Source organism: Penicillium verhagenii (assembly GCF_028828195.1).
Source record: "Penicillium verhagenii strain IBT 33310 chromosome Unknown utg000012l_segment0_segment0, whole genome shotgun sequence".
In the NCBI taxonomy this organism is placed as follows: domain Eukaryota; kingdom Fungi; phylum Ascomycota; class Eurotiomycetes; order Eurotiales; family Aspergillaceae; genus Penicillium; species Penicillium verhagenii.
Genome location: NW_026643176.1, coordinates 974,065 through 998,429, shown reverse-complemented (window position 1 = coordinate 998,429; position 24,365 = coordinate 974,065). Strand labels below are relative to the sequence as shown.

Below are 24,365 nucleotides of genomic sequence, written 5' to 3'. Positions count from 1 at the left end.
AGCTACGGGTTGCGGTGGAATGAAAGGTCGGTTTCTTTGGATCGATGCTGATTGGCTGGTTCAACTATGCTTACCTCAGCATTTGGAGTACCACTACATACTAAGTATGCAAGTACTCAAGAACATATCGGAGTTCTACCTAATGAAATCTATCAACATTTGAACTCAATTTAATATATATCCTAATGTTCTCTTTCGATATTGCCGTGCCTATAGAGTTTTAAATAAGCATAATATCCATGGATGTAGACACGTTAGTAGTTAAAGTTGTCACTATTTGAGACTGGTGTATGTTTTTTTATTTTCAACGTTGCAGAGAGGCACTCCAAAAATATGTACATATCAACATTGTTCTATGAGAAATATTTCAAATAGGCAACATTGATTGACGTGAGAATTCCGATATAAGCCAAGGTCCTAGCCGTTGATTGAATGAGAACTACCAGAAGTAATTTATCTAAAACATTTCAAGCATTAAGTCACTGGTAGGTACTAGTAAATACCATATACATGTGTAGTAGGTGGATCTATTTTGGTCAACTGGCGTGGGATAATATATTGCCAGAGCTAGTACAGTTGATATGCATGAAAAGTTCCTTAGTTTTTAAATAAACCACCATTAGCTGTTAACGGCTAATTATCATTCAAGATTAGCATCAGTTCCTCAGCTATAATACTTAAGGAGATGATGGATTGACTACTAATTTGAGAACCTTGAAATATTATATAGTGCAGTGAATTGATGTCCCCTCACGTGACCCAAAACAAACTAGCTCCGATTGATCACTTCTTTCTGCTAAGCTCTACAGAGCAGCACCCCTCAGCTCACCCAACCCCGGCCACTGGTTGTTGTGATATTCAATTCGCACGTCCCAGCACACTTTAAGCCGACTCGATCGCTTCGCGTCCCCGTTTCATCAAGATATCGCCCGATCCCTGTTCGGTCGCGCTTTTTTTTTTTAACGATACCCTTCCGCCATTTTTTTGCGACACAATATGTTTGGAGCCGTCTCCCAGCCGGCTGGCAACAGCTTGTTTGGAAACACAGCAAATAAGCCCAGTGCCTTTGGAAGCTTAGGGCAAAGCACAAACACCGCTACCCCAGCTGCCAGTGGAGGATTGTTCGGTCAGCCACAAAGCCAGCCTCAGCAGGCTTCAACAGGCGGACTATTCGGCAATGCTGCCGCAGCTCAGCCAACGCAACAGGCAGGGGGTTTGTTTGGCTCCTCTACTGCCCAGAAGCCGGCGGGTAGCATGTTCGGTGGTGGCCTGGGTCAGCAGCAGCCGCAGCAGCAGCCGCAGCAGCAACCCCAGCAAGCTGGAGGCCTGTTCGGCGCGCCCAAGCCTGGTGGTCTCTTTTCAGGCCCGCCGCCACAAACGCAACAATCTGCGACCAGCGGAGGACTTTTCGGTGGTGGTTTGGGTGCCAGTACTCAACAACAACAGCCCCAGCAACAGCAGAACACTGCATTCGGTGGATCACTCCTTGGTGGGCAACAACAACAGGCACAACAACCTCAACCGGGCCAGTTTGGACACACTACCATGGTCCAGCCACAGGGACAGCAGCAAGAACAATCGCTTTCGTCAAGTTTGTGGTCTCCTGGCCGCGCTATTACAGGAGGTGAGTTCGGTTTTCATCCAATATGTCTTGGTCATTACACTAGAGGAAATGGTACTAACTGCGTTACCTTACTAGTCCACCGGACCGTTCCTATGCAGATGTCTATCGTCAAGGACAAGTGGGATGCTCCTAACCGTGATTCCCCGTTCCGAGCCTACCTGTACAACAATGTTGGAGAAGAGTCTGCGCCATTCTACCAACCAGGCCCGGAAGATGATGCGGCTTCATGGGAGGCGGCTCTGCGTAAGCGCCCAGACCCAGGCTACGTTCCAGTGCTTGTCAAGGGCTTCTGGGAGCTTGGTAAGCGTGCGCAGCGACAGAAAGATTTCCTTTGCATGATGCAATCACGCCTTCACGAAATCAACACCTGTTTGACCGACCTTCTCTCTCGCCACGATCTCAAGATTTCAATCAAAATTGCCGACTGCCGGCGAAAGCACATGGTTCTCAGCAAGCGTTGTCTTGCCTTAGCGGCCAAGACCCAGGTGTTGCGCAACCGTGGTTATGCGATGGATGACGCGGAAGAGGAATTGAAGAAGAAGCTTGTGCAGCTCGAACGTTCTGTCTTTGACCCATCTCTTAATGGCCGAGGCGAGGAGATTTGGGCCCGCATGCTGGCTATTCATGAGCAGGGCAAACGCCTGCAGGCGGAGATGGACCGCGCAGGAGGCAATGCGGCGGTAAATGCGGAGGACGAGATTGATGAGCAGACAATGAAGACGGCCAAGAAGGTAAGCGCTGCTACTGTTCACCGGCTTTTTAGATATTTGACAACTGACCATATTTTAGATTCTTGATGATTACCATGCGCAGATCCAGCATCTGCAGAAGGAATTGACATCCGTCAAGAAGGAGTTTGAAGAAGCTCAGAAACTCAACGGAAACTAAAATCCATTCTTCAACTTCTACTATGCGATCCTTATTTCATAACGTAAAGATGTTCATGGGCATGGGAGCACCGGCGTTATCTTGGGTGGAGTAAAGCTCTGTACTGCATAGTTCAATATGATTTCATCTACTACCATAAACTTGCCTTTATTGATCTACTATCTTAAAATCTGTTTCATAAACATGCCTTAATTTGTAGCTGGAATCTCAAGTTGGCATCCTGCCATTAATTCCTTTTTACCATTCTCTATTTCCAGAAAAACCCATAAGAAAGATAATCAGGCATGTACAAATAATAATACATCAACGAATGCTCCTCCAAAATACATCCAAATCATGATAGATAGAGACTGGATCAATTGTAGAGACAAAACAATCGAAGGAAAAGGGTGAAGGGCGATTCGTTTAGAGGAACTTCTTGGCGAAGTCAACGGCGAAGGGGGCTATTTGAAATGAAAGATGTTAGATCAGAGTCACAGAGAAGAGAGGAAATTGGATTCATAGAGTAACTGGGTTGCCAAATATGAAGACTCCACTTACACAGGTAGAGGAGGATACCGCCAAAGACGGCGTTGCGGACAGTCTGGCAGGCCTCAACCTCGGCGGTCTAGATTTGGATCAGCCACTGATCAATATTCATAAGCCACAGGTGATGTGATGTCCTCATAGCAAATTTGTGCTTTAATCGGGCCGTGTTCGGTAAGTGTCACACATTGCTGGATGGCGAGCGGCCTTACACACGCAAGGAACTGCAAGACTGCGATGTCTTGCCATCCAGTACTATGTGGCACTCGTCAAACATGACTCGGCGAAGCCAGCAATAAGCAGCGAGGGCGGTACACCACCCATAGAGTTTGTTAACACATAAAGTCTCACCTTGAGGTCCTGCTGGGAAAGCTGTTCTTGGCCTGGACGAACGAAGGGTCATATTAGTTTGGGTTCAAACATCTTGAAAAGGGGAGCATAGGTGTAGCTGAGAGATTTGGCTGAAGCATACCGGGAGCGAACATTGTGTGTGATTGGATAGAATAGATTAAAAGATGGGATAAATCGTGGTGGGAAGTGAGTTGAAACGAATGAAGCGTGATTGTTACTTATCGACGAAGTTCGGCGATGAAGAAATCACGGGAGCACAGACCACCTTCTCCTTCTCTCATCTACTCGACTGTTTCGCCTCTTTTCCCCCTCCAATCTCTACTGCTGATTACATTGTTTTCTTCTCTGCTAGTCTTACCACCCGGTAAACTGTGCAGCTCTAATCCTACCCGACTTTTTTCGACTGATTTGTGCCGTTCTTATCTGCTTTGCGGAGAGAGGCGTCGGGTCCGGGTCACGAAATACCAGCCGCGCCTTTTCGTCGTACCTCATTAAAGAGCTCCTTCCATTCGCCTCTTTGCAATCACCCGACCAATTCAATTTGAACGAAAGAAACACACCGCCTGCTATGTCTGCCTCACCAGAGCCTCAAACTGGCTCGCGCGCCGCGTCTCCCGACCACCAAGAGCCTGAAAAGGCGCCGACCCCGATTACTGCAGAGGATGATGAAGGTGACAAGCCCGAAGCTTCTGTCGAGGATCAAGAGGAGGAAAATGATGACGACGATGATGATGATGACTCTATCTTGTCCGAGGTCGACGAGGCGCAGTTCGATGACTTCGACCCGGAGAATGTCGATGTTGAAGACCGCCCGCAGCTGGCCATTGATGAAGATAATTTGAAGCTGATCGGTCGACACAAGCGCAAGCGCGTTGAGGGCGAAGAGGCCCGCCCGCGCCGTAAGGAGGGCCGTCGTGAAAAGAAGAGCCGTCGTAACCAAGATGAGGATGAGGGAGGCGATGAAGGATCTGCCCGCCGGCAGCAGCAGCAGAAGAAAAAGAAGGAGGCAGAGCCCGATACGGATGAGGAAACTTTGGATCCCGAGACACGCCGTCGTCGTGCTCTTGACCGTGCCATGGATGAAGCTATGAAGAAGCCTACCAAGCGACGGGCCCGCAAGCAGGATGGCATTGTACGTGATTGCCTTTGCACGATATATCACATTCTGGGCTTATACTGACCATTTTTGTAGGATCTTGAGGCTATGGCCGATGCTGAAATCGAGGAAATGCGAAAGCTCATGACCCAGGCAGCTCAGATGGATGCTCTCAACCGCCAGCAAGGCAAGCCTGCCATGCACAAGCTTAAGCTTCTTCCCGACGTTATCAGACTTCTCAACCGCAACCAATATGCAAACAGCTTGGTCGATCCGGAAATCAATCTCTTGGAGGCCGTTCGATTCTTCCTTGAGCCTTTGGACGACGGATCAATGCCTGCGTACAACATCCAGCGTGATTTGTTGACTGCCCTGACCAAGCTTCCCATTCAAAAAGACGCTCTGATTGCCAGTGGAGTTGGCAAGGTCGTTGTGTTCTATACTAAGAGCAAGAGAACTGAAAACAGCATCAAGAATATGGCAGAGAAGCTACTGGCGGAATGGACTCGTCCCATCCTCCAGCGCAGCGACGACTACTCGAAGCGTGTGTTCCAGCAGGCCGACTTTGATCCCACGTATGTATACCATTTTATATCTATCTGTGTTGGCATTTTCTGACAATTCCATAGCAAAATCACCAAGCGTACCTCCACCACCGCCGAGATTGTCGCTGCTGATGCTCGTGCTCGCGACAAGCTTCCTCCTCGTCTCGCCAACCGTGCTCGTGTTGACCGTACCCAAGTCAGCTACACTGTTGTTCCCCGGCAAACTGCTGTGCAAGAAAGTCGGTTTGCCCGACCTTTGGGTGCCAGCGGTGAGGACCGGTTCCGCAAGATGCAAGCCCGACAGACTGCGGCGTCCAAAGGATCTCGCCGGTAAATCTTGTTTCGCCTTTTATTTTTTATTTTCATTCTTTGCTGGTCGAGGGCATTCCTTATTTTTTCCCCCATTTCTTTTTCTAGGGTGTTTTAGGCGTTCGGGATTGATCGGGAACTTTGATATCTGGCATGGGCATGTAACAAGATAGCATTCGGCAAATGCTAGCCGTAGAAAGTGAATAAGCATTGTAATTTGATATATGCCGCATATTCCAATCAGAGTTTTGTAAATGTACTCTCGTCTCCGAATTTTCACGGATTATGTGAGATCCTCATAACTAACTACTAGTTAGTAGGGTCTGGTAGAGTCTCATTTCAAAGCAGATAACGCCCGAGCCAAAACCGAGTGGAACCCGAGATTTTTAGTAAGAAAAAAAAAAGCCGCGGGAAGAAAAAGCAGATCCCGCGAAACACGTCATGCCATCGGGCTCTCGGTATTTGATCTCCAACTTTTTTATATAACCCCATTTCACTTCTCAAACTTCCCCTCATCTCATCAGTTTTTTATCTTCTCATCTCACATACACGTTATTCACAATGAAGCTTCTTACCAAAGCAGAGGAGGATGCTCACTACAGGTAAGATTGGCGTGTTCTTCAACCCCTCCGCTTCCGCATCCGCATCATGCCATACTGACAAACATCACCACAGCTCCGTCCTCAAGTACGGCACATTGGGAGGCTTCGCTGGTCTCGCAGCTGGAGCAGCTGGTGTTCTTCTTGCCTCGAAACGCTACCACACAATCCGTCATCTCACCATCCCCATGAAAGCTTTCCTAGTGACCTCATCGGGAACTTTCGTCGGCATCATCGCGGCCGATCATGGATCCCGCGAGTTCGAAAAGCAAAACAACGCCGAACGCATGTGGTACGAGAACCGTGAGCAGCGCCTCCGTATCGAAGAATCCCGCGGCCTCAGCATTTCCGATCGCGTCGTCGCCTTCGCCCGCCGCGAGAAATACAAGATCGTCGGCGCCACCTGGGTCGCCTCCATGATTGGTTCCTTCGTGCTGGTCGGTCGCAGCCCTCACCTCTCCGGTCAGCAGAAGCTCGTACAGGCCCGTGTCTACGCCCAGGGTCTCACGCTCGGTGTTCTGTGCGCGTCTGCTGCGTTTGAGATCTCGGATCAGCGTCGCGGTCGGGGTATGCTCGACTCGAAGAAGGGTGACAAGCTAGCTCAGCGGGCTGAGGCTGCGGAGTCCGTTCCCGCGCACCATGTTTCAAAGGATGAGGGCGATCTCTGGAAGGAGATGGTTGCTGCTGAGGAGCAGCGTTTGAATTCTAAGCATCAGACCCTGAGCTTGAAGAGTGAACACGACGCCGCCGAAAAGAGAAAGCATGCCCACGAGGCCAAGGCTGAGAAGCCTAAGCAAGAGAGCCAAGAGCATGAGAAGGCTCCCGCTAAGGAGGAATCCGAGTCTGAGGAGACCAAGAGTGACGATGAAGACGAGAAGAAGGTCGAAGGCGAGAAGAAGGCTTAATTGCCTCTTCTGTCTATCTCTCCATTATGCGCAATGATTGCGTTCATTATTCCCTTCAGATCTCGGGCGTTGATCTGATCATCTGAATTAGCTTTCTTTGAGGCTGAACCAGTTTGAACCTTTACCCTCTTGCATCTCTCTTTCTTATGGCGTTTCTTGTGTTCCGGGTTTTGACAAAAATCTGCTTGGTGTGGTGTATGATACTCCGTCTCTCCTCTAATGAACTATCCTATATTCTTCTAATGTACATTTTGTTTTCATTGTAAGCTCAACAATTGCGGATTGCAATATGAGTACTCCACCAATCGCTTAAAATGGTTTGATTTTCCAGTACTTTCGTATACATAGAAAAACCAAAAACTTGTTAAGGCAACAGGCTAATGGGGGCCAAAAATAGCATAGTACGCGCTAAGGATTTGAAGAGCACGATGATCCTCTTTTGAACCCCATAATTAGTACAGAAATGAACATTGAAAGTGGAGATCAAGGGTAATTATTGATTGATAGAGAAATATTTTTCACTTCGAAGATTGAACGGAGAAAAAAACGGGTTTCAGGGCTAATAATAGGAGGGGGGAAATCGTGTCTATGACGCTAACAAGGCACTAACGTTTACCCCTAATCATCCTTGGCAATTGACAAACCCATTTGGTTGTGGAGACAAACCAAATCTGCATTAAAGCAATGCCTGCATTTGATATTATTGGTGATCGGTTATCGTGTGCTCAGTAAGTCTTCCAAGGTTGTTGGGCGCCTGGAAGAGTTCTTTCTGCATTCCTCTCCCCCGCCTCTTACGGTAACCGGCCAAACTCGACCGAACCACCCCCCGGGAACCATGACTCGCGGCCTCTCTTTTACCTTAATATGCGGGCTGTCGACATTTGCGAATGCAGTATCCCCAAACTCCGCGACATGGTCCGGTCAGGCCTACGGACCCGATGGTCCTTGGAACGCGGTGCTTGCCAAACTGGGGAGCAATGAGCAATTTGTGGCCCTCTATCCCGGTGATCGCTGGGCGAGCACCATCCTTCTCGATACCGTATGCTCGACGCCTAATCTAACGAGCTCCTGCCTCGCCGAAAATGCCGGGACTTTCAATATCTCGCAGTCCTCTTCCCTCTATATCCCCTCCGATAACTCCAACAATACAAGTGACATGACATGGGTCTCGAGCGCAAATGATGCGAGTGTGAATAAATTTGGTGGTGTCGCTACCGTCAAAGCGGGCCAGCTTGGCGATACGATCTACTTCGCTGGGATGAGTGTGCCCAATGTCAGCATTAATGGTATCTATGAAGCCTACCAGACATATCCAAATGGGAATAAATATCCAGTGGAGGTTGGCACGTTAGCACTTGGCGGCCTCGCAATGAATCAGACGGTGGACAACGTCACCTATAACATGGTCGAGTCCTATGCGTGGAGGACCGGCCAAATTCCATCCTACTCTTGGGGTATGCATATCGGCGCGGCGGGGGCTTCATATATTCCGGGCTCACTGGTAATGGGAGGCTATGACCAGGATCGAATTGTCGGTAATGTCAGCAGTCAACCAGTGAATACCACGAATGATCTTGGCACCCTCGATATTCCCCTTTTCGACATCGGACTCGGTGTCGCCGCGGGTGGATCTCCGTGGTCATTCAAGAGCAAGAATGGACTTTTCAAGCGAAGCAATGGTACCAGCGAAAGCTCGGCCTCTGTGGAAATCGACCCTACGAGACCATATCTTTATCTTCCCCAGGATACCTGTGATGCCATCGCGGAGCAGCTTCCCGTCACCTATGATGAAGGCTTGGGCCTTTACTTCTGGAACACCACTGTTGACAAATTCAAGAAAATCACCGACTCGCCAGCATTCCTATCGTTCACTTTTGAGAACAACGCGGGCGAAGATTCATCCACCCCCAACACGACCATCAAAGTACCATTCAACCTTCTCAAACTTACACTGGAATCACCACTTGTGGAACAAAACACCACTTACTTTCCCTGCTACCCATCGGACGACTATGTGCTTGGCAGAGCTTTCCTACAGGCAGCCTTCCTGGGCACAAATTGGCAACATGGAAATGGAACAGGCTACTGGTTTTTTGCTCAAGCTCCAGGCCCGAACATACAGAGCGGCTCTGTTCAAACCATCGGAGTCACCGACACCACCGTCACAGGTTCGTCAGAATCATGGGAAAGCACTTGGTCTGGATATTGGAATGTTATCCCGCCTCACGGTGGAGGCGGTCTATCGCAGGGTGCAAAGATTGGCATTGGTATCGGGTGTGGTGTTGCTGGTGCGGCTGCGATCTGTGTCATTGGACTCCTTGTCGCCCGGTGCATGCGCAAGGGCAAGAACGTTGACCCTTCAGAGGAAGAAGCAACAGAGTTGACTCCTTCAAATAACCAAACAGAGGTGGCTGGTCCACCTCCGGATACCGCAGACACACAGAATACCGCAGAAAACTCGGAGAATACAAGTCACTCGGTGAATGCATTTGAGCAAATTAGTGTAGCCAATGCACCCGAGCAGACCGATGGTCATGAGGTTTATGGCGGTGATAAACCTCCCCCATGGTCTCCGCCTCTACACCCATTACCGGGACAGGCGCAACCACTGCCGGGACATGATCAACCAGTGCCAGGATATGATCAACCAGTACAAAGTCGTGATCAAATAACACCGGGATACGATCATTCAACACCAGGATATGATAATCCGACATCAGAATATGAACATACAACAACAACAGGGTTTGAACATACAACCACCGGATATGATCATTCTGCCACAGGATTTGATCATTCAACGACAGGGTTTGATCAATTCACACCTGGGTACGATCAACCACTGGTGGGTCACGATCACTCTACACCAGAGCATGATCCAACAATACCAAGCTATGATAATCCAATGCCCGGGTACGATCAACCACTGGTGGGTCATGATCATCACTCTACACCGGAACATGATCCAACAATACCAAGCTATGATAATCCAATGCCGGGGATCGATCTTGGCAGTGATGAAGACCATTACGGAGATTATATGGCGCATATACCCTAATTATGCTTGTCTTTCAGTGCCCAAAATTTACACATGCTTTAGCGAAAATCAGGAGTTAATAAACGGATTGTACATTTCTTGCAAATTTTGTATATAACCCTCATATCAATTGATTACAGGACAATTTTCTCGCATTCATCCACAGGTCTCAGCCCGAAGCTCTTCATACCACCTTGCCAACTCAAACCAATCGCCGTTCTAGCATACTCACGCAGATCAGCTTCATACTCTCCAATAACTCGATCATCAACCCCCTCAACCCCAGCTACCCCCGCAATACGCCGCGCTAGATCCGCCGCATCACGCAAAGCAGTGTTAGCGCCCATAGCACCCGTAGGCGGCATGGGATGAACCGCATCCCCAAGAAGCGTCACCCGCGCCGAAGCCTCCCACCCCGCAATCTCCGGCACCGCAGACAAAATCGACCGAACAGACGACTGACTCTCATCCTGCAAATCAATCACACTCCGCACAGAATCCGCCCACGACCCCGTCAACCGACGCGCCAGACCCGCCGCCTCCCCGGGACCAGCAGCACGCCAACGCCTCCCATCCGCCGCAAGGCCGAGATGTGCGCGATCAAAAACAAGCACCCAGTACACATACGGAGCTGGCAAGTCGATCTCCTCAACTGCGCACGGGAACCGAATAACCTCCCACAAAAGCGTCGGTTGTGCGCCGTCCCCCGCATCCGAAGCAAGACTCATCCCAGCCTGATAACTCTCGGGCGTGGCCGCCAGGAACGCCGGCGTAATCGGCGTCTTCCCAAACACGATCCGCAGACCCGTGTCGAGAGCGGGGTATTCGGGTATGTATTGCTTTCGCACACGCGAGTGCACCCCGTCTGCGCCGACGAGCAGAGATCCGTCCACGCTCGAGCCGTCGGTGAAATGGGCCGTGATGCATGTTTCGCAGAGCTCGTAGTGCGAGAACGCCTTGCCGAAGAAGGTGTGCTCTTCCAACCCGGTGAGGAGTGCTTCGCGGAAGGCGCTGCGGTCAACGGTGTATGCTTCGCCTAGGGCTGTAGCGTGGGGTGGCTTTGAAGGCCCGCCTGCACTGCTGAAGGGGATGAGTGTTCCGTCGGGTTTGATGCGGATGCCGAACCCAGCTGTTGTGGCGCAGGTTTTTTGGAAGAGGGTGAAGAGGTCGGGTGTTAGGCTCTCCTTTAAGGCTTTGGTGCCACTTTCGGAGATTCTGAGTCGATAGCCTTGTGTTTGGAGGTTGTGGTGGTCGTCTTTTTCGAAGAGTTTGAATGGGATGTTGGTTTTTTGTAGGGCTTGGGCGAGGCAGATGCCGCCTAGACCGGCGCCGATGATGAGGACTGGGAGGGTCATTTTATAGATTCTTTTTGTAAAGACAAAAGATAGAAAATGGGCTTCTAAGAAATGAGCTGTTGCAATATGAAATTTAGACCGAAAGAGCATTTTGGTGTTGTGCTGATGTTTCGATTCTTATAGATTGAGCTGTTGAGGGCTTCGGGACCGAAGTGGTGAAGCTCGGGACCGAGTTGGTTGAGTCGGACATGCTGAAAGAGTGTAAACATACTACTAGTAGAGATAGGTCATGTTGAACTCTACTAGTAAGTAATTTAATTACCTCCTAATAGTTTTAATCTTTTTATTCTTTTTGTGCATATTTTTGAAGAGATTTCCTCTTCCATTCTTCGTAGGGTAGAATTAGGGTGTATATCGACGTCATAGGTAGAGATTCCGAGATTCCTACAAGACCAGCGTATGTAGTCGTACGTGTACCTCATTCAAAGATGGCCTTTCCCACTCATTCCTTGGAACATCAAACATCAGAAATTTTCCAAGTCAACTGTTAAACGCAGATATACGATTTTCTAGACTTTTCCCGCTTTTCAGCACTTTATTGTCTAGATCTTTTCAAATGTTAGCAACGGCGGGGACAGTCATATGGTAACCATGGTAGGATATCTCAAATTGCAATCTTCAGCTTTGGCAATGCTTGGTTCAACTGACATTCACCCAATGAGATGCTCTACCCAATCCCGACAGTCAGGAAACTATTCTGACCCGAGGTGGCAATCGACTTGTCATGCACAGGATGGGTCTGATCGATCGAATCGCGATCAATTGCATTTCCAATTCTGGTCAATGACCATTGAAGCCCAGATTTCTGACAATTGCGTGGACCAATTGCCCATGGGCTAAACGGTAAATTGATCCACCTGGCATTTATACTCAAATCCCCGTGCTTTATCCTCTTTAATGTTCTTCACATGTCGTCCTTGGACTCTGTACTCCATTACCAGCCTGCCTTACTATGGCAGCCATGGCAAATCTCACAATCTACAACATGCCAACCTCCCCTCCCAATTGGGATGGGGTAGGTATCTTTTACATCTCATTTTGTGTCGTTTGGACTGTGCTTTTAATAGCTGGGATGGTGTTCTGCTTGATAAATCGCCACATCCCCATCCTCAGGGTCCGCGGCCTACCGCTATCATTCTCCGCCATTGCACTTCTTCACATCTACTGGATCTCAGGCCAGATCGCATATCCAATTAATCAGACTGTACAAACTGTTCTCTTCTATGATATTCGGTACTTTTCAATGGGCATCTACTTGCCCCTCGGCATCGCTCTATTCCATGCTTCCAACATCCGTTTCCTTCATGTTGCGAAGATGCAGAAGCAATACGTTCACCCGGAACTACGGACGGAGAGAAGGAGAAGTTGCAGCAATTCTTCCTGGCTATCTCGCTGGAACAAGATCGTTTACATGAAAAGAACCCTATTTCTAATTGGTCTCGGCATGGTATTACAGGTATGTCTAGCTTCATTGTCCCTACATATTGGCTGAATGGATTTACACCAAACAAAAGAGACTGACCACCAATCGAATAGTTTCTTGTTACCATTGCGATGTGGCTCGCTTCCAAAAAGTATCATCCGACCTACGGTATTCCCGGGACAGAAATCCACGGCACCACAATCGATGAGCAAGTCATATATCTAAGTCGGGGCTGGGAGTGGTGGCCTTCCCTATTTTGGCAGGTGATTTGGACATGGATTGTGAGTATCTCAGTGCGTTTCCAAGATTTATTTCAAAGTTACTAACCTGGCATATTTTGAAGGTTGCTCCGATTATGATCTGGCAAGCCTGGGGAATCCACGATACAATGGGATGGCGCACCCAAACTATTGGCTGTTGCATTTCTAGGTATGTGAATCTTCTCTGAACTGTTGGTTCCCGCTTTATTGACATTTATATCTAGTCTTCATGCGACTCCCATGTTCTTAGTCGCAACGTACGTGCCGGCCTTTGAAAAAGTCAATGTCTATTGGATTTCGAGTCAATGGTTAGTACACATATCACATCCAGAAACGATGAGCTCTCCCCAATCGCTAACAATTCATAGGATCATGATCTCGATCATGATGTGGGAAATTCTCACCGTGTTTGTGCCTATCTTCCACGTCGTCAGGCTATGGGCCTTGAACAAGAAAACCATCAACTCGACAATCAAATATGACTCCATATCGTTGTCAGCATTAAACAAAGTACCCTCGCCCTCACTCGAGCTAAAGGCAAAATCTTCGTTCAAATCAACATCATCATCAAAAGCTTCGTCTACACTCGAGAGGGGCCAAGCGCTCGAATTCTTCAACGAAGGCATGGTCGACAGAATGTACACAATGGATGCCCTCGAGCACGCCCTGAGCAACAACTCAGACCAACTCCAAGAATTTGCCGCCTTAAGCGATTTCTCCGGCGAGAATATCGCATTCCTAAGCGAAGTCTCATTGTGGAAGTCCTACTGGCCAGAAAGCCTGGATGAAAAGCACTTCCTAGATGCATTCAACCAGGCCTTGCGCATCTACGTTAACTTCATCAGCACGCACGATGCAGAGTTCCCGCTGAACATATCTTCCAAACCACGGAAGTACATGCAGTCTATTTTTGAACAGCCGGCTCGAAGCCTTTTTGGAGAGAAGACTGTCGACCATTCTTCGCCGTTTGAGGTCGATGCCTTTGTACCGCCGCAAGAGTTTGAGGGCGTGCAGATGTCGTATGCGAATAGGTACACGGGAGATATTCCCCCGGATTTTGATATGGCTCTTTTCAATGAGCTTGAAGATGAGATCAAATACCTTATCTTGACAAATACTTGGCCTAAATTTGTTGAGTCCATGCGAAGACGATCGAGCGATACAGAGCGCAGCGATTTTACTACACAATCGGACTCATCTCTCAAGAGCTGGATTTCGAACCAGCGGTTGAAGATTCGATCTTTGCTTTGAGATCTGAGATTTGAGTGTTACTTTCAAGTAGCTCTTCCAGCGTCTATAACGCATGGTCCTTTCAATGTCCACACGGAATTCCCAGGTGGCATATGTCATATATTATCACAATGTACATTATATTAGATACCAAATTATATAAATTTATCTTACTTGCCTACATATGACCTTTGGCTGTCTTAAAACCATATAAGAATAAGTCCGTCATAATTTTGGACAGAGGATATCAGTAAAAATAACAACGATCTAGATGGATATATACAAAAATAGTCATGATTCGAAAAAGGGCACAACCAAACGGCAAAGAATAATTACTCCTCAGAATGTGTCATCTTCTAGCCGCTCCATGCGGCGAATGATACTCGGGCTATGTTCGTCGTCGAAGTCGTCGGTAATATCACCCGCTCCAGCAGTGGCTAGGAGATCGGTGACAATACGCTTGGATGCTTCCTTGGCTATTAGAGATTAAAGTATTAGCGTGATGAAAAAGACAGCGTGGGGATTTATGTAACTATCTTACCTGGCGTCTGCATAAGTCGACTCTGAGGAATGTGGAACTGCATGGTCTTAGGAGGGCTAGGACCGAGATCCTCATCAAACTCATCGTCACTATCCCATATGGCACGATTACCTCCGGACTTCTTCGCTGGTGTCAGAACACTGAAACCAGGTTTAGGAGTCACTCGCATGCGGTTGCTGCTGGTGCGTCGCTTGCGATTCGTTCCAGGGGTATCAACACCTTTGATAGGCGAAGAAAAGATCTCCGAGTGCATCTGAGGCGCTTCTGGCTCAGGGCTAGACATGGGCGAATCGTTGAACGCGTATCTCGAACTAGAACCAGCTTGATTCGGCGTGACCGCGAATTTCGAACGGGTGTTCGTACCTCCACTTGGGTTGTGGTAATTCTTGCCGAGCGGAGTAGCCTGAACGCGGTAGGTTTTGTCAAGCATTTGGTGCAGCACAGGGTCGGAGGGCTTTTGATAGCGCGTGTCTCGCGATGCGGACTGATACTTGGCTGACGCGGGAGGGATGAAGGGGGATGACATGGGGCTTTCGGCTGAGGCTCCATGTGGGAAGAATGGTTGTCGGCCTGGGGTAGAGGGAAGTGTAGATGAGTCGGGCATGCTGAAGGGTGCGTCTGCTTCGTTGATTTGTCTTCGCAAGTCCTCGTACGAGGAATGCTCGACGGAAGATGTGGTCATGTCATCGTCGACATATTGAGAAGGTCCTCGGGGAGTACTATGCGAGGAAATAGCGAGCTCGGTTAGGTCGAGGTCATCTCCGTGACCGTGGTGCATATTGTGGCGCTGTGACGTAGGGGTATCATAGGATTGATCTTCGTGACTCGTGCTTTGGGTCATATCGGCAGTAAGGTCCTCTTCCTCCATTGCCGTTTGCTCTTGAACTGTGTCATCATCTTTTGGTTGCTCTTCATATCCAGATAAGGATACATTGGCGCTAGCTTCAAAGAATTGTTTCCAGAACTAGATTATTTGTTAGTATAAACTGGCATGTCCTAGAATTCTTCTCCTGAGGTTGCCAACCTTGGCACCATCCCAGACATCGCGGGAATGTTCGGTGTATTGTGCTACCAGAGGCAGAATGCTTGTTGTAACAATGCGGTGTGCTTGGCTGAAGTTTTGATCGATCTCTAAGAGCGAGCACGCAGGTTAGCATGTAGTCTCAGTAGTTGGTTCACCTATTGGGCTTACCTTGGAGCGTCAATGTGATAGATTGTTCTAGTTTTTCGAGTTCCTCTGTGAGAGAAAGCGGGCGCTCTGGATGTACGGATGGCCGAGACATTGTGTCGGGTTCTTGGAATCGATCAAGCCGATCTTCTGATTGATTAGAAAGAAAACAATCAAGCTCCGCGTCGACTCCACGCGCGGGGAACTCTGCCAAAAGCGGTGTGTTTTGAGGGCTCTGGATAAGGGCTATTCTTAGTCATGTGATGACATAAGTCATGCTCCAGGCATCATCCGACAGTTCCAAGTTTCCAAGCTTGTCTTCACCTAGTGACGAGACGAGCTTCACCAAAAAACCCCCCAAAATTTCTAGAGATAGGCTATATCCATCATGCCTGCACCACTTGCGAAAGGTCAGTAACTTCTCTCGCCGTCAGCCTACTCTTGCCGGATCCTCCAGGCGGTGTATACTCGCTCTTATCAGTTCCCCGCTATGGATATAGCCTCTGATGATCTATGCAGGTATTATGGTGACGGTCACCGTGCTGGTCGCTGCAGGTGTGGCTGTCTATCAATCTCCCCAGTTCCAGGAGTGGATGAACAATTCACGACGCAAGATTGCGGTTGCCTTGCACAGCCTAGGCGATGAAATACAACCACGCCGTTCCGCTTCCCCAACTCGAGATGATATTTCTATGACCGAAGAAGCGGGAGAGGCGGCAGAAAGACGCAGACGCATCGCACGTGAAGAGATCTTACGGAGAGCTGCCGTACTGGAGTCTCATCGAAGCTCACAAAATTCTCAAAAACCACTGGATAGCTTCGATACTTTGGTAGAACAAGACGGAAATCTTCGTATGCAGAATAAAGATGGCGGCCAAATGAATGCGAACCCAGTGGCTAGCTCAAGTGGCGTGGACAGAGGCGATCTGCAGAGCCGCCGCCGCAAGAAGCTCAGTGATATTGATACAGACCAACTTCATATTGATACTGCCCCCGAGACTCCACCCCACCACATTTCGGAATCCGTTCTGCAATTCACACCCACTTCTGATGGCCATGGAGAAATACTCTTTGATCCGTTCTCCGACTCCCCGGTGAGGGGACAGTCACCTGTGTCGACCTCCTCGTCAAGTCACACAGAAGACAACTCGGTTTATTATACTCACCCTCACTCAGAATCCAATGCTAGCCAACAACAGCCAGAATTGATTGCCGACCTGGACGACTTTAGCCATGGAAACCAGTTTCAGCATGATGTTTCATCAGCGCCCTCCATAGCAGGCAGTTTTAGCGACATACATGAGCTTGCCGACCAATCATCTGACGGAACATTGAGCGATTGGGCACATTCAGTCGGAGGCGTTGACACTCCAACTAGCTGGTCGGAAGTTGGAAGTGTAATCAGCGAGCATGATGCTGGTCATCAACAGTTGCTGTGATAGATACCTGCGTTTTTCTTTCGTAATCAAATCTTTAAAGGGCAAAGGCAATGGCGCATGTTGACTTGGACTAGGGAATGGGATTTCATTTTTTGCTTAGGAATACGACCGGTTGGATCTTGCTTTGGTTCCAATGATATTGATTGCTACTGCATACGAATTCATTTGTTGAAATATACTCCTTCAATCTGAAACTGTACTATCTTTAAAATAAGCTTATAACCTGGACTAATCCTTCCAACCATGTTCAGCCGATGGAGTCATAACCTCCAGTGATGTGGCCAAGTAAAATGTCACTTAGAATGGTTCGTTATTTGCATGTCAGGTTGTTTAGGCGATCCTGTCGGACTTAAGGTCCAATATCCGAAAGGCAAAAAAGTAGTATACTAGTACACCACCCACAAGAACCGGATTTTAGAGTGCTTCACTTGACAAAATCCGACTATAAAGAAATCTTGTAGGCCTCTGTTAAAGGAGTCATTCCTACCTACCTGGAAATTGAAGCACCACGATCGCAACATGACTTCCAACTCGCAAACCATCGTCCTGATTACAGGAGCCAATCAAGGCATTGGTTATGCAACTGCAGAGCAACTTCTCCAGCACAAGAACCACTACATTATCCTCGGCTCCCGCAATGCAGAGAATGGCGCGCAGGCTGCCGCTAAGCTCGATCCCTCGGGTGAATCGGTCGAATCAATCGTCATAGACGTGACAGACGATACGTCCATTCAGCAAGCAGCAGACCACATCGCATCAAAGCATGGTCGGATCGACGTGCTGATCAACAATGCGGGAATAAACAATGAGCTCGCTCTCTACTGGAAGCAGCAGCAGAACAAAGAGGAGAGCAAGCCTGATCTTACAGCCTTGCGCCAGATTTATCGCGACGCATACGAAGTCAACCTCTTCGGCGCGGCCATCGTGACAGAAGCTTTCATACCTTTGCTGGAGAAGGCGGTTGCCACACCTGCTCGGATTGTGTTTGTTTCATCACACACGGGCTCCATTGGTCTACGCGTTGATGAATCTTCCAGCTTTTACGACAAGATGAGCCAGCCCTCGTTCCCGGTTTATCGCAGCAGCAAGACTGCAATGAATATGCTCACGCTGCACTACGCAGCCAAGTTCAAGGCGCAAGGGTGGAAAGTTAATGCATCTTGTCCGAATTTGACGAAATCGGCTTTCTCGCACTTCAGTGATCTAGGACGGTCTCCAGCTGAGTCTGCTGTTAATATTGTGCGGCTGGCAACTTTGTCGGAGGATGGAGAAACAGGACAATACTCCGATGAGAACGGTGTGGTGGATTGGTAGGCTGACATCTGGATCTTACCCATGTAAATACCTCGGTATATACAGCCATGATCTAGCTCGTATGATGTTGTTGATTGAGAATTCAAAGCAAAGCAGCTTTAGCATCCGTTTGTTTTGACTTCCAAGTAGTACGATCTGTTATACTTTCCACAGAGGCTGCGGATTTACATTCGATTACAAATCTGAAGCTCATTTTGTGATTACGTTGAGGGCAGAGATTCAAGTAAAAGATACCCCAAATTCATATGTGGTGTCTATTGTGGGGCTTGTAGCTGTTACACCCGGATAGCGGGCCAGATGCGCCAAAAGAGCCTCGGCATTTTCGGGGAACTTTGACGTAAAGCGGAGTCCCCGTCTACTTCTTAACCTCCAACATTCTCTCCCGTTTCCCCATCTTTCTTACTATTTTCTTAAACTATACCCTTATTTAAGTGAGTTGCTCTCTCCTATCGATCCATGTGGGCTATCCGGCCCTACTGCTTTGTACTCCCTTGCTACTCGCTGAGTGGCAATATGCAAGCTTCCCCGCAGCAACCTACAATTCGCATCCCCTGCAAATACCATTCAAAAGAAATCTAAAGTCGCAAGTTACTAACAAAGAAAACTCCATAGTCTTATATCCTACATTTCACCATGGCTGCGGATCGTCTTACCTCTCTGCTGGGCCATTTCAAACCCTCTACCAGCGGCCTCGCCGCAATGTAAGTTGCTGAGACCGATTCTGGAAAAATGACCGAAACTAACATTCCAAAAGCACCCAGAAGAACCCCGATGATGTGGTCATTACTGCTTCTCTCCGCACCCCGTTGACCAAGGCGCGTAAGGGCGGCTTCAAAGATACCGAGCTGGACTTTATTGTCTACGCGCTGCTGAAGGAAACACTGGCCAAGTCTAAGATCGATCCCGCACTAGTTGAGGATGTGTGCCTTGGTAATGTGAGTGCAACATAAAGATTGACCAGGCCTGGCTGCCTCAAAAGAATTATCTTTTCTAACGCGCTTTGCAACCGACAGGTTAGCGAGGCCAAGGCCGCTTACATGGTCCGCGCGGCCTCCCTGGCAGCCGGAATCCCCCACACATCTGGCGCCTCCAGCGCAAACCGCTTCTGCGCCTCGGGCTTGAAGGCCGTGCAAGATATTGCCAACCAGATTCAACTTGGCGCTATCGATGTCGGTATTGCGATGGGCGCAGAGCTGATGTCTGTTGGCGGCGACCGTCTCGAACGTCCCTTCAACACCGAGGTGCTGCTCAACCAGGAGGCTCAAGACTGCATGCAGCCCATGGGCCAGACATCCGAGAATGTCGGAAATGACTTTGGCATTTCCCGCGAACAGCAGGATCGCTATGCGGCGGAGTCCTTCCGACGTGCGGAAGCGGCCCAGAACGCTGGCTGGTTCGATGATGAGATTACTCCCATCACCGTTAAGGTCAAGGACCCTAAGACTGGTGAGGTTAAGGAGGTTACCTTGACTAAGGATGAGGGAATCCGACCTGGAACTACTTTCGAGTCCTTGTCCAAGATCCGGCCTGCATTCCCGCAGTTTGGTGATAAGTCGACTGGTGGAAACTCTAGTCAAGTTACTGATGGTGGTATGTTTCTCTCTTGTGATTATTTCTTAACATGACGCACGTGCTGACATGATGATGCATTTTTAGCTGCTGCTGTTCTTCTGATGCGCCGCTCCAAGGCTATCGAGCTCAACCAGCCTATCCTGGCTAAGTTCTGTGGCGCCACTGTTGCTGGTGTGCCCCCACGCGTGATGGGTATCGGCCCTACTGCTGCTATCCCCAAACTTCTTAGCAAGTTCAATCTGGACAAGAACGACATCGATATCTATGAGATCAACGAGGCGTTCGCCTCGATGGCTGTCTACTGTATCCAGAACCTTGGCCTCGACCATGCCAAGGTGAATCCCCGTGGTGGTGCCATTGCTCTTGGTCACCCATTGGGTGCTACTGGTGCGCGACAGGTCTCTACTATCTTGAGCGAGGCACGCCGAACCAAGAAGAAGGTCTTGGTTACTAGTATGTGTATCGGTACTGGCCAGGGTATGGCTGGTCTTTTCGTCAACGAGCAGCTGTAAATCATTTATCATAGGAAACTGGCTTTTAAATAGTCGTTCGGCCCGGCAAGGTTTATATAAAATGGTCAAATCAAGCCACATACACTTTGAATACGCCTTTCCATCGTAATAAATAGCAAAAGATCAATAATTACATATTAGTAGGAATAATAAGCATGCACAGGATACCTAGTACTAGGTCAAATATGAAAGAAGCGTTATCATCACGTGCACAGTGCAGGGTATCAATTCAAGACGTCAAAACGAGATATGCAGGGTTGGAAAAAGGCATGGCGGTATACAAAATCCATGGATGCAAACATTCATCGCGAATCATCCTGGTTATCCTTATTACTCTCCTTCTTCTTCATCCTCTCCTCAACAGCACGGGCAATAATGTCTCTTCTAGACTCAGCTCCAGACCCCGTAGATCCAGAAGACGAGCCCCCATCCCTCAAACCCCCAAGCACAAATTCACCTCCAGTCCACCCACATTCATCAAATTCCTCCTCTCCAGCTTGCATGCTCTCCCAGTCCCCAGGATTATAAAACTCATTCTGCGTCAAGCGATTCCCGCCCGACTTCCAGTCCGCCCTCTCGACCTCTTTCTCAATCTGTGACGTCAAATCCCAGAAATCCCGATCGTGCGGCCCAAACACACAATGCGCCAACTCGTGACACAAGGTCTTGCGAATGGTTCTATAATCACGGTAACCGTCGTACGCATCTGTGCGCAGACGCAGCTCGATCACCTCGCCTTTATTCCTGTTCAGACCGAGGGTGCGCGACTCGCTGGTGGTGTGCTCTGCGGGATTCATTTCTGTGAGGAGAGGCACGGAGAACTTGTGTTTTGCCATCGCGGCGCGAATACCGGGGTCATCGCGGAGACGTTCTAGGAACTTGAGGGCGCGATCTGGGTTGGGGAGGTAGGAGAGAGGGAGGCAACGGGCGAAAGTGTAGTTATTGCTCGAGGAGGAGAGGGTGTGGACGCCACCTCCGCCAGCTATGCGGCCTGCGTTGGCTTTGTTGGTTCGACGGGCGGCTGCGAGAGCGGAGATGCGGGCTTCTTCGCGTTTCTTGGTATCTGAGGATTGTTTGTGAAGATCGGCGATGTCCTGGGCTGGGGCGCCGAGAAGAGTGACTTTGAATTTGGGTGATGAGAGAGGGAGTTCGCTGAGTGGTGTGGGTGGGTAGGGGGCCTTTTTTAGGCCTGGCTTTGGGGCTATGAGGAGCTTTTGATTCGAGATTGGAATGTTCAGTGTCGCTTCGATTTCGGAGCCGAGGTCTTGCAGTGTTGCGGTTGATGGGAGGTTGAATTTATGCGCGGTGCCTTGGTGGTGCACCGTTAGCTCAAAGGGTGGACTGGACTCCATTATGAGCTTTTTATAGTAGTATGTTCTGACGATATGTGATCGATAACGGAAAGCGCGTGAAGAGAATGAGAGAGTCGGCCTTTAGCAAATATATTTGATGAGTCTGATTAGATAGCGAATTCGACGGCCTTCTACGCTAGTGTTTGTCAGCGCGGAGATAAGTGAGCGACGGAGATAACTTCTATATAGCCCTGCGTCTCTTGTGTTGACATTGAATTGGAATATTCCCCGTTGTAAATGTGATATAAATATCAAATATTAACTCGCAGCACTCATGATCATAACTGGACTTGAAAAACTGTTTAATAAAACGGTCAAGGCAGCATATTAGGTTGGCTTTTTTTCTGTTTCCTTGTTCCTTTTTTACATCATTTATCATTTTTCGCCCCCATTGACAAGAAAGGCATGAGCCACAAGTCCTACCAAGTCCTCCCAGAAATTGACCATTCATTTACCCATATTTTTTTAACCGCCTATGATTATAGCACATTTTCTCGCAATAGTCCACACCTCCAGGGGGACGCCTGGATCTTTTTTGTTGACAGAATTGTGAGATGACTTGTTACCTGATTGTCGGCCATTCATTTAGTTTCATAATCTAGTAATTGACAAAATGGTACCTAGCAGCATGAGTCATGACCTTTCAACTGCCGACTGGGTGACGATTTCCCTCCCAAGTAAACATTTGAAGGGGTGTAGTTTCTTCGTAAAGTTTCGATTAGCGTGTATGAACGGCGGGTAAGATTCCAAGTGCCCGACTTTAGGCCGAGCATCAAGCCAGTAGTTGATTCTATCAATTTAATCATTTAATTATAGTCATGCCCGACGGATCCTCTCCGATCATGAATATTACCGTAATTTTCCTCTATACATAAACGGCTTCTCACGTTTCGCTCAAAACACCATGTATCCGCTTGTAAATATTACATGCGGGGGTATCCACTTCCTGCATATAATACACCTGGTCCCTTGAGGTCCATCACTAATGTTGCTTGAGATGAACAAAATCCTCGACTGACTTATCATGGCTACACATTTGGCAAATCTGGCCTCTCAGGCTATCCGACAGCCGATGGCTTGGAATTTGATTCCCTTGAGTCTATTGTGGACGGCTTACCGGCTCAACAAATATCTCAACTCTCGAGCTCTAAATAATGGAGTTGAAGCCACTTTCGATTGGAAAAAAGAGGTTGTGCTAGTTACAGGGGGCTCAGATGGTATTGGTGCAGCGACAGTCCAGAAGCTGGCTGAACGCGGTACCACCGTTATTGTGATTGATATTCGGCCTTTGACATATGATGCTCGTGAGAATCCACCTTGAACACTTACAAATGAAAGACTTATATAGCTGATATATTCGTTCAGCGAAAAACGTTCACTATTACCGATGCGACTTGACTAATAGAACCGAGTTTGAATCTGTCGCCGAGACTGTCCGTCGGTGTGTGCTTCCAGCATTGAAACCCCTTGTATCCTAATTGGCCAAGAGCAAGAGCTTACCTTGATATAGAGACGTCGGTGATCCTACCTGTGTAGTAGCCAATGCAGGTATCTGTCGTGGCAAACCCCTACTCCATGCCACGCCACGCGATATTGAACTGTGAGGACCCAGACTTTATCATATCTTCCCATACTAACAGGTCCCAGGACATTCGCTGTCAACAATCTTGCTCTGATCTGGACAGCGCAGATCTTTCTTCCTTCAATGGTCACACATAATCATGGCCACTTCCTCATAATGGCCTCACAAGCAGGTCATTTAGCCACATCTGGCGTGGTGGATTATGCTGCCACCAAAGCTGCTGCATTGGCTATATACGAAGGTCTCCAGACAGAGCTGCGACATGTCTACAAGGCACCCGCTGTGAGAATGTCCTGTATGGCACCCTCGGCTGTACAAACCAAGATGTTTCGCGGCATAAAGACGCCAGCATCTGTCACGCTCTTGGGGCCCAATGATGTCGGCTCACTGATTACCGAGATACTTTGGAGTGGGCGGGCGCAAAATCGGATGACGCCTGCCTTGGCTTATATCTCACCACCGACACGAGCGCTTCCTGATTGGATTCGGGTCGGATTGCAGGATTTCGGAAAGGATGTGATGTCAGATCTGTCCCCCCATCAGCCAATGGAGGAGATAGAGTGAGATTTTGGTCTTTGGTATACTTATAGCAGGCAGTAGATGATATCCAATTCTGCAGGTACTGCTTACACATTCTATTGGAAGAGATATACGGATGAAATTTGATAATTGATTTATGTTTTATCTATAAAACTACCAATGCTCAAACATTTTAGCTCACATTGGCTTGACAGGACT

General features: G+C 48.5%; 12 protein-coding genes across 12 annotated transcripts; 9 read left to right on the top strand and 3 right to left on the bottom strand.

Annotated features, from left to right (window-relative positions):
- Positions 1 to 996: 996 nt before the first annotated feature.
- N7466_011039 (putative nucleoporin) lies at positions 997 to 2,512 on the top strand (the record flags this gene model as incomplete). The annotated part of the gene is made up of 3 exons (XM_057170428.1): positions 997 to 1,624; positions 1,700 to 2,355; positions 2,414 to 2,512. The coding sequence occupies 3 exons, from the start codon at positions 997 to 999 to the stop codon at positions 2,510 to 2,512; spliced, it is 1,383 nt and encodes a 460-aa protein (XP_057016160.1).
- Positions 2,513 to 3,956: 1,444 nt separating this feature from the next.
- Positions 3,957 to 5,363, top strand: N7466_011038 (transcription factor SPN1; the record flags this gene model as incomplete). Its single annotated transcript, XM_057170427.1, has 3 exons — positions 3,957 to 4,520; positions 4,581 to 5,059; positions 5,114 to 5,363. 3 exons carry the CDS (start codon positions 3,957 to 3,959, stop codon positions 5,361 to 5,363), a joined length of 1,293 nt encoding a protein of 430 aa, XP_057016159.1.
- A 536-nt stretch (positions 5,364 to 5,899) lies between these two features.
- N7466_011037 (HIG1 domain-containing protein) lies at positions 5,900 to 6,842 on the top strand (the record flags this gene model as incomplete). Its single annotated transcript, XM_057170426.1, has 2 exons — positions 5,900 to 5,940; positions 6,014 to 6,842. 2 exons carry the CDS (start codon positions 5,900 to 5,902, stop codon positions 6,840 to 6,842), a joined length of 870 nt encoding a protein of 289 aa, XP_057016158.1.
- Positions 6,843 to 7,677: 835 nt separating this feature from the next.
- Positions 7,678 to 9,900, top strand: N7466_011036 (uncharacterized protein; the record flags this gene model as incomplete). The annotated part of the gene is made up of 1 exon (XM_057170425.1): positions 7,678 to 9,900. The coding sequence occupies one exon, from the start codon at positions 7,678 to 7,680 to the stop codon at positions 9,898 to 9,900; it is 2,223 nt and encodes a 740-aa protein (XP_057016157.1).
- A 113-nt stretch (positions 9,901 to 10,013) lies between these two features.
- Positions 10,014 to 11,234, bottom strand: N7466_011035 (FAD-dependent oxidoreductase; the record flags this gene model as incomplete). The annotated part of the gene is made up of 1 exon (XM_057170424.1): positions 10,014 to 11,234. The coding sequence occupies one exon, from the start codon at positions 11,232 to 11,234 to the stop codon at positions 10,014 to 10,016; it is 1,221 nt and encodes a 406-aa protein (XP_057016156.1).
- A 985-nt stretch (positions 11,235 to 12,219) lies between these two features.
- On the top strand, positions 12,220 to 14,168 carry N7466_011034 (uncharacterized protein; the record flags this gene model as incomplete). The annotated part of the gene is made up of 6 exons (XM_057170423.1): positions 12,220 to 12,253; positions 12,302 to 12,690; positions 12,771 to 12,938; positions 13,001 to 13,086; positions 13,142 to 13,225; positions 13,286 to 14,168. The coding sequence occupies 6 exons, from the start codon at positions 12,220 to 12,222 to the stop codon at positions 14,166 to 14,168; spliced, it is 1,644 nt and encodes a 547-aa protein (XP_057016155.1).
- A 318-nt stretch (positions 14,169 to 14,486) lies between these two features.
- N7466_011033 (DASH complex subunit ASK1) lies at positions 14,487 to 15,971 on the bottom strand (the record flags this gene model as incomplete). Its single annotated transcript, XM_057170422.1, has 4 exons — positions 14,487 to 14,623; positions 14,689 to 15,652; positions 15,713 to 15,819; positions 15,881 to 15,971. 4 exons carry the CDS (start codon positions 15,969 to 15,971, stop codon positions 14,487 to 14,489), a joined length of 1,299 nt encoding a protein of 432 aa, XP_057016154.1.
- A 273-nt stretch (positions 15,972 to 16,244) lies between these two features.
- Positions 16,245 to 17,295, top strand: N7466_011032 (uncharacterized protein; the record flags this gene model as incomplete). Its single annotated transcript, XM_057170421.1, has 2 exons — positions 16,245 to 16,266; positions 16,376 to 17,295. The coding sequence occupies 2 exons, from the start codon at positions 16,245 to 16,247 to the stop codon at positions 17,293 to 17,295; spliced, it is 942 nt and encodes a 313-aa protein (XP_057016153.1).
- A 519-nt stretch (positions 17,296 to 17,814) lies between these two features.
- N7466_011031 (uncharacterized protein) lies at positions 17,815 to 18,609 on the top strand (the record flags this gene model as incomplete). Its single annotated transcript, XM_057170420.1, has 1 exon — positions 17,815 to 18,609. One exon carries the CDS (start codon positions 17,815 to 17,817, stop codon positions 18,607 to 18,609), a length of 795 nt encoding a protein of 264 aa, XP_057016152.1.
- A 633-nt stretch (positions 18,610 to 19,242) lies between these two features.
- kat1 (putative 3-ketoacyl-CoA ketothiolase (Kat1)) lies at positions 19,243 to 20,693 on the top strand (the record flags this gene model as incomplete). Its single annotated transcript, XM_057170419.1, has 4 exons — positions 19,243 to 19,310; positions 19,364 to 19,544; positions 19,623 to 20,199; positions 20,266 to 20,693. The coding sequence occupies 4 exons, from the start codon at positions 19,243 to 19,245 to the stop codon at positions 20,691 to 20,693; spliced, it is 1,254 nt and encodes a 417-aa protein (XP_057016151.1).
- Positions 20,694 to 20,995: 302 nt separating this feature from the next.
- Positions 20,996 to 22,045, bottom strand: N7466_011029 (putative zinc metalloproteinase; the record flags this gene model as incomplete). Its single annotated transcript, XM_057170418.1, has 1 exon — positions 20,996 to 22,045. The coding sequence occupies one exon, from the start codon at positions 22,043 to 22,045 to the stop codon at positions 20,996 to 20,998; it is 1,050 nt and encodes a 349-aa protein (XP_057016150.1).
- Positions 22,046 to 23,069: 1,024 nt separating this feature from the next.
- On the top strand, positions 23,070 to 24,191 carry N7466_011028 (uncharacterized protein; the record flags this gene model as incomplete). Its single annotated transcript, XM_057170417.1, has 3 exons — positions 23,070 to 23,349; positions 23,411 to 23,486; positions 23,693 to 24,191. The coding sequence occupies 3 exons, from the start codon at positions 23,070 to 23,072 to the stop codon at positions 24,189 to 24,191; spliced, it is 855 nt and encodes a 284-aa protein (XP_057016149.1).
- Positions 24,192 to 24,365: the final 174 nt, after the last annotated feature.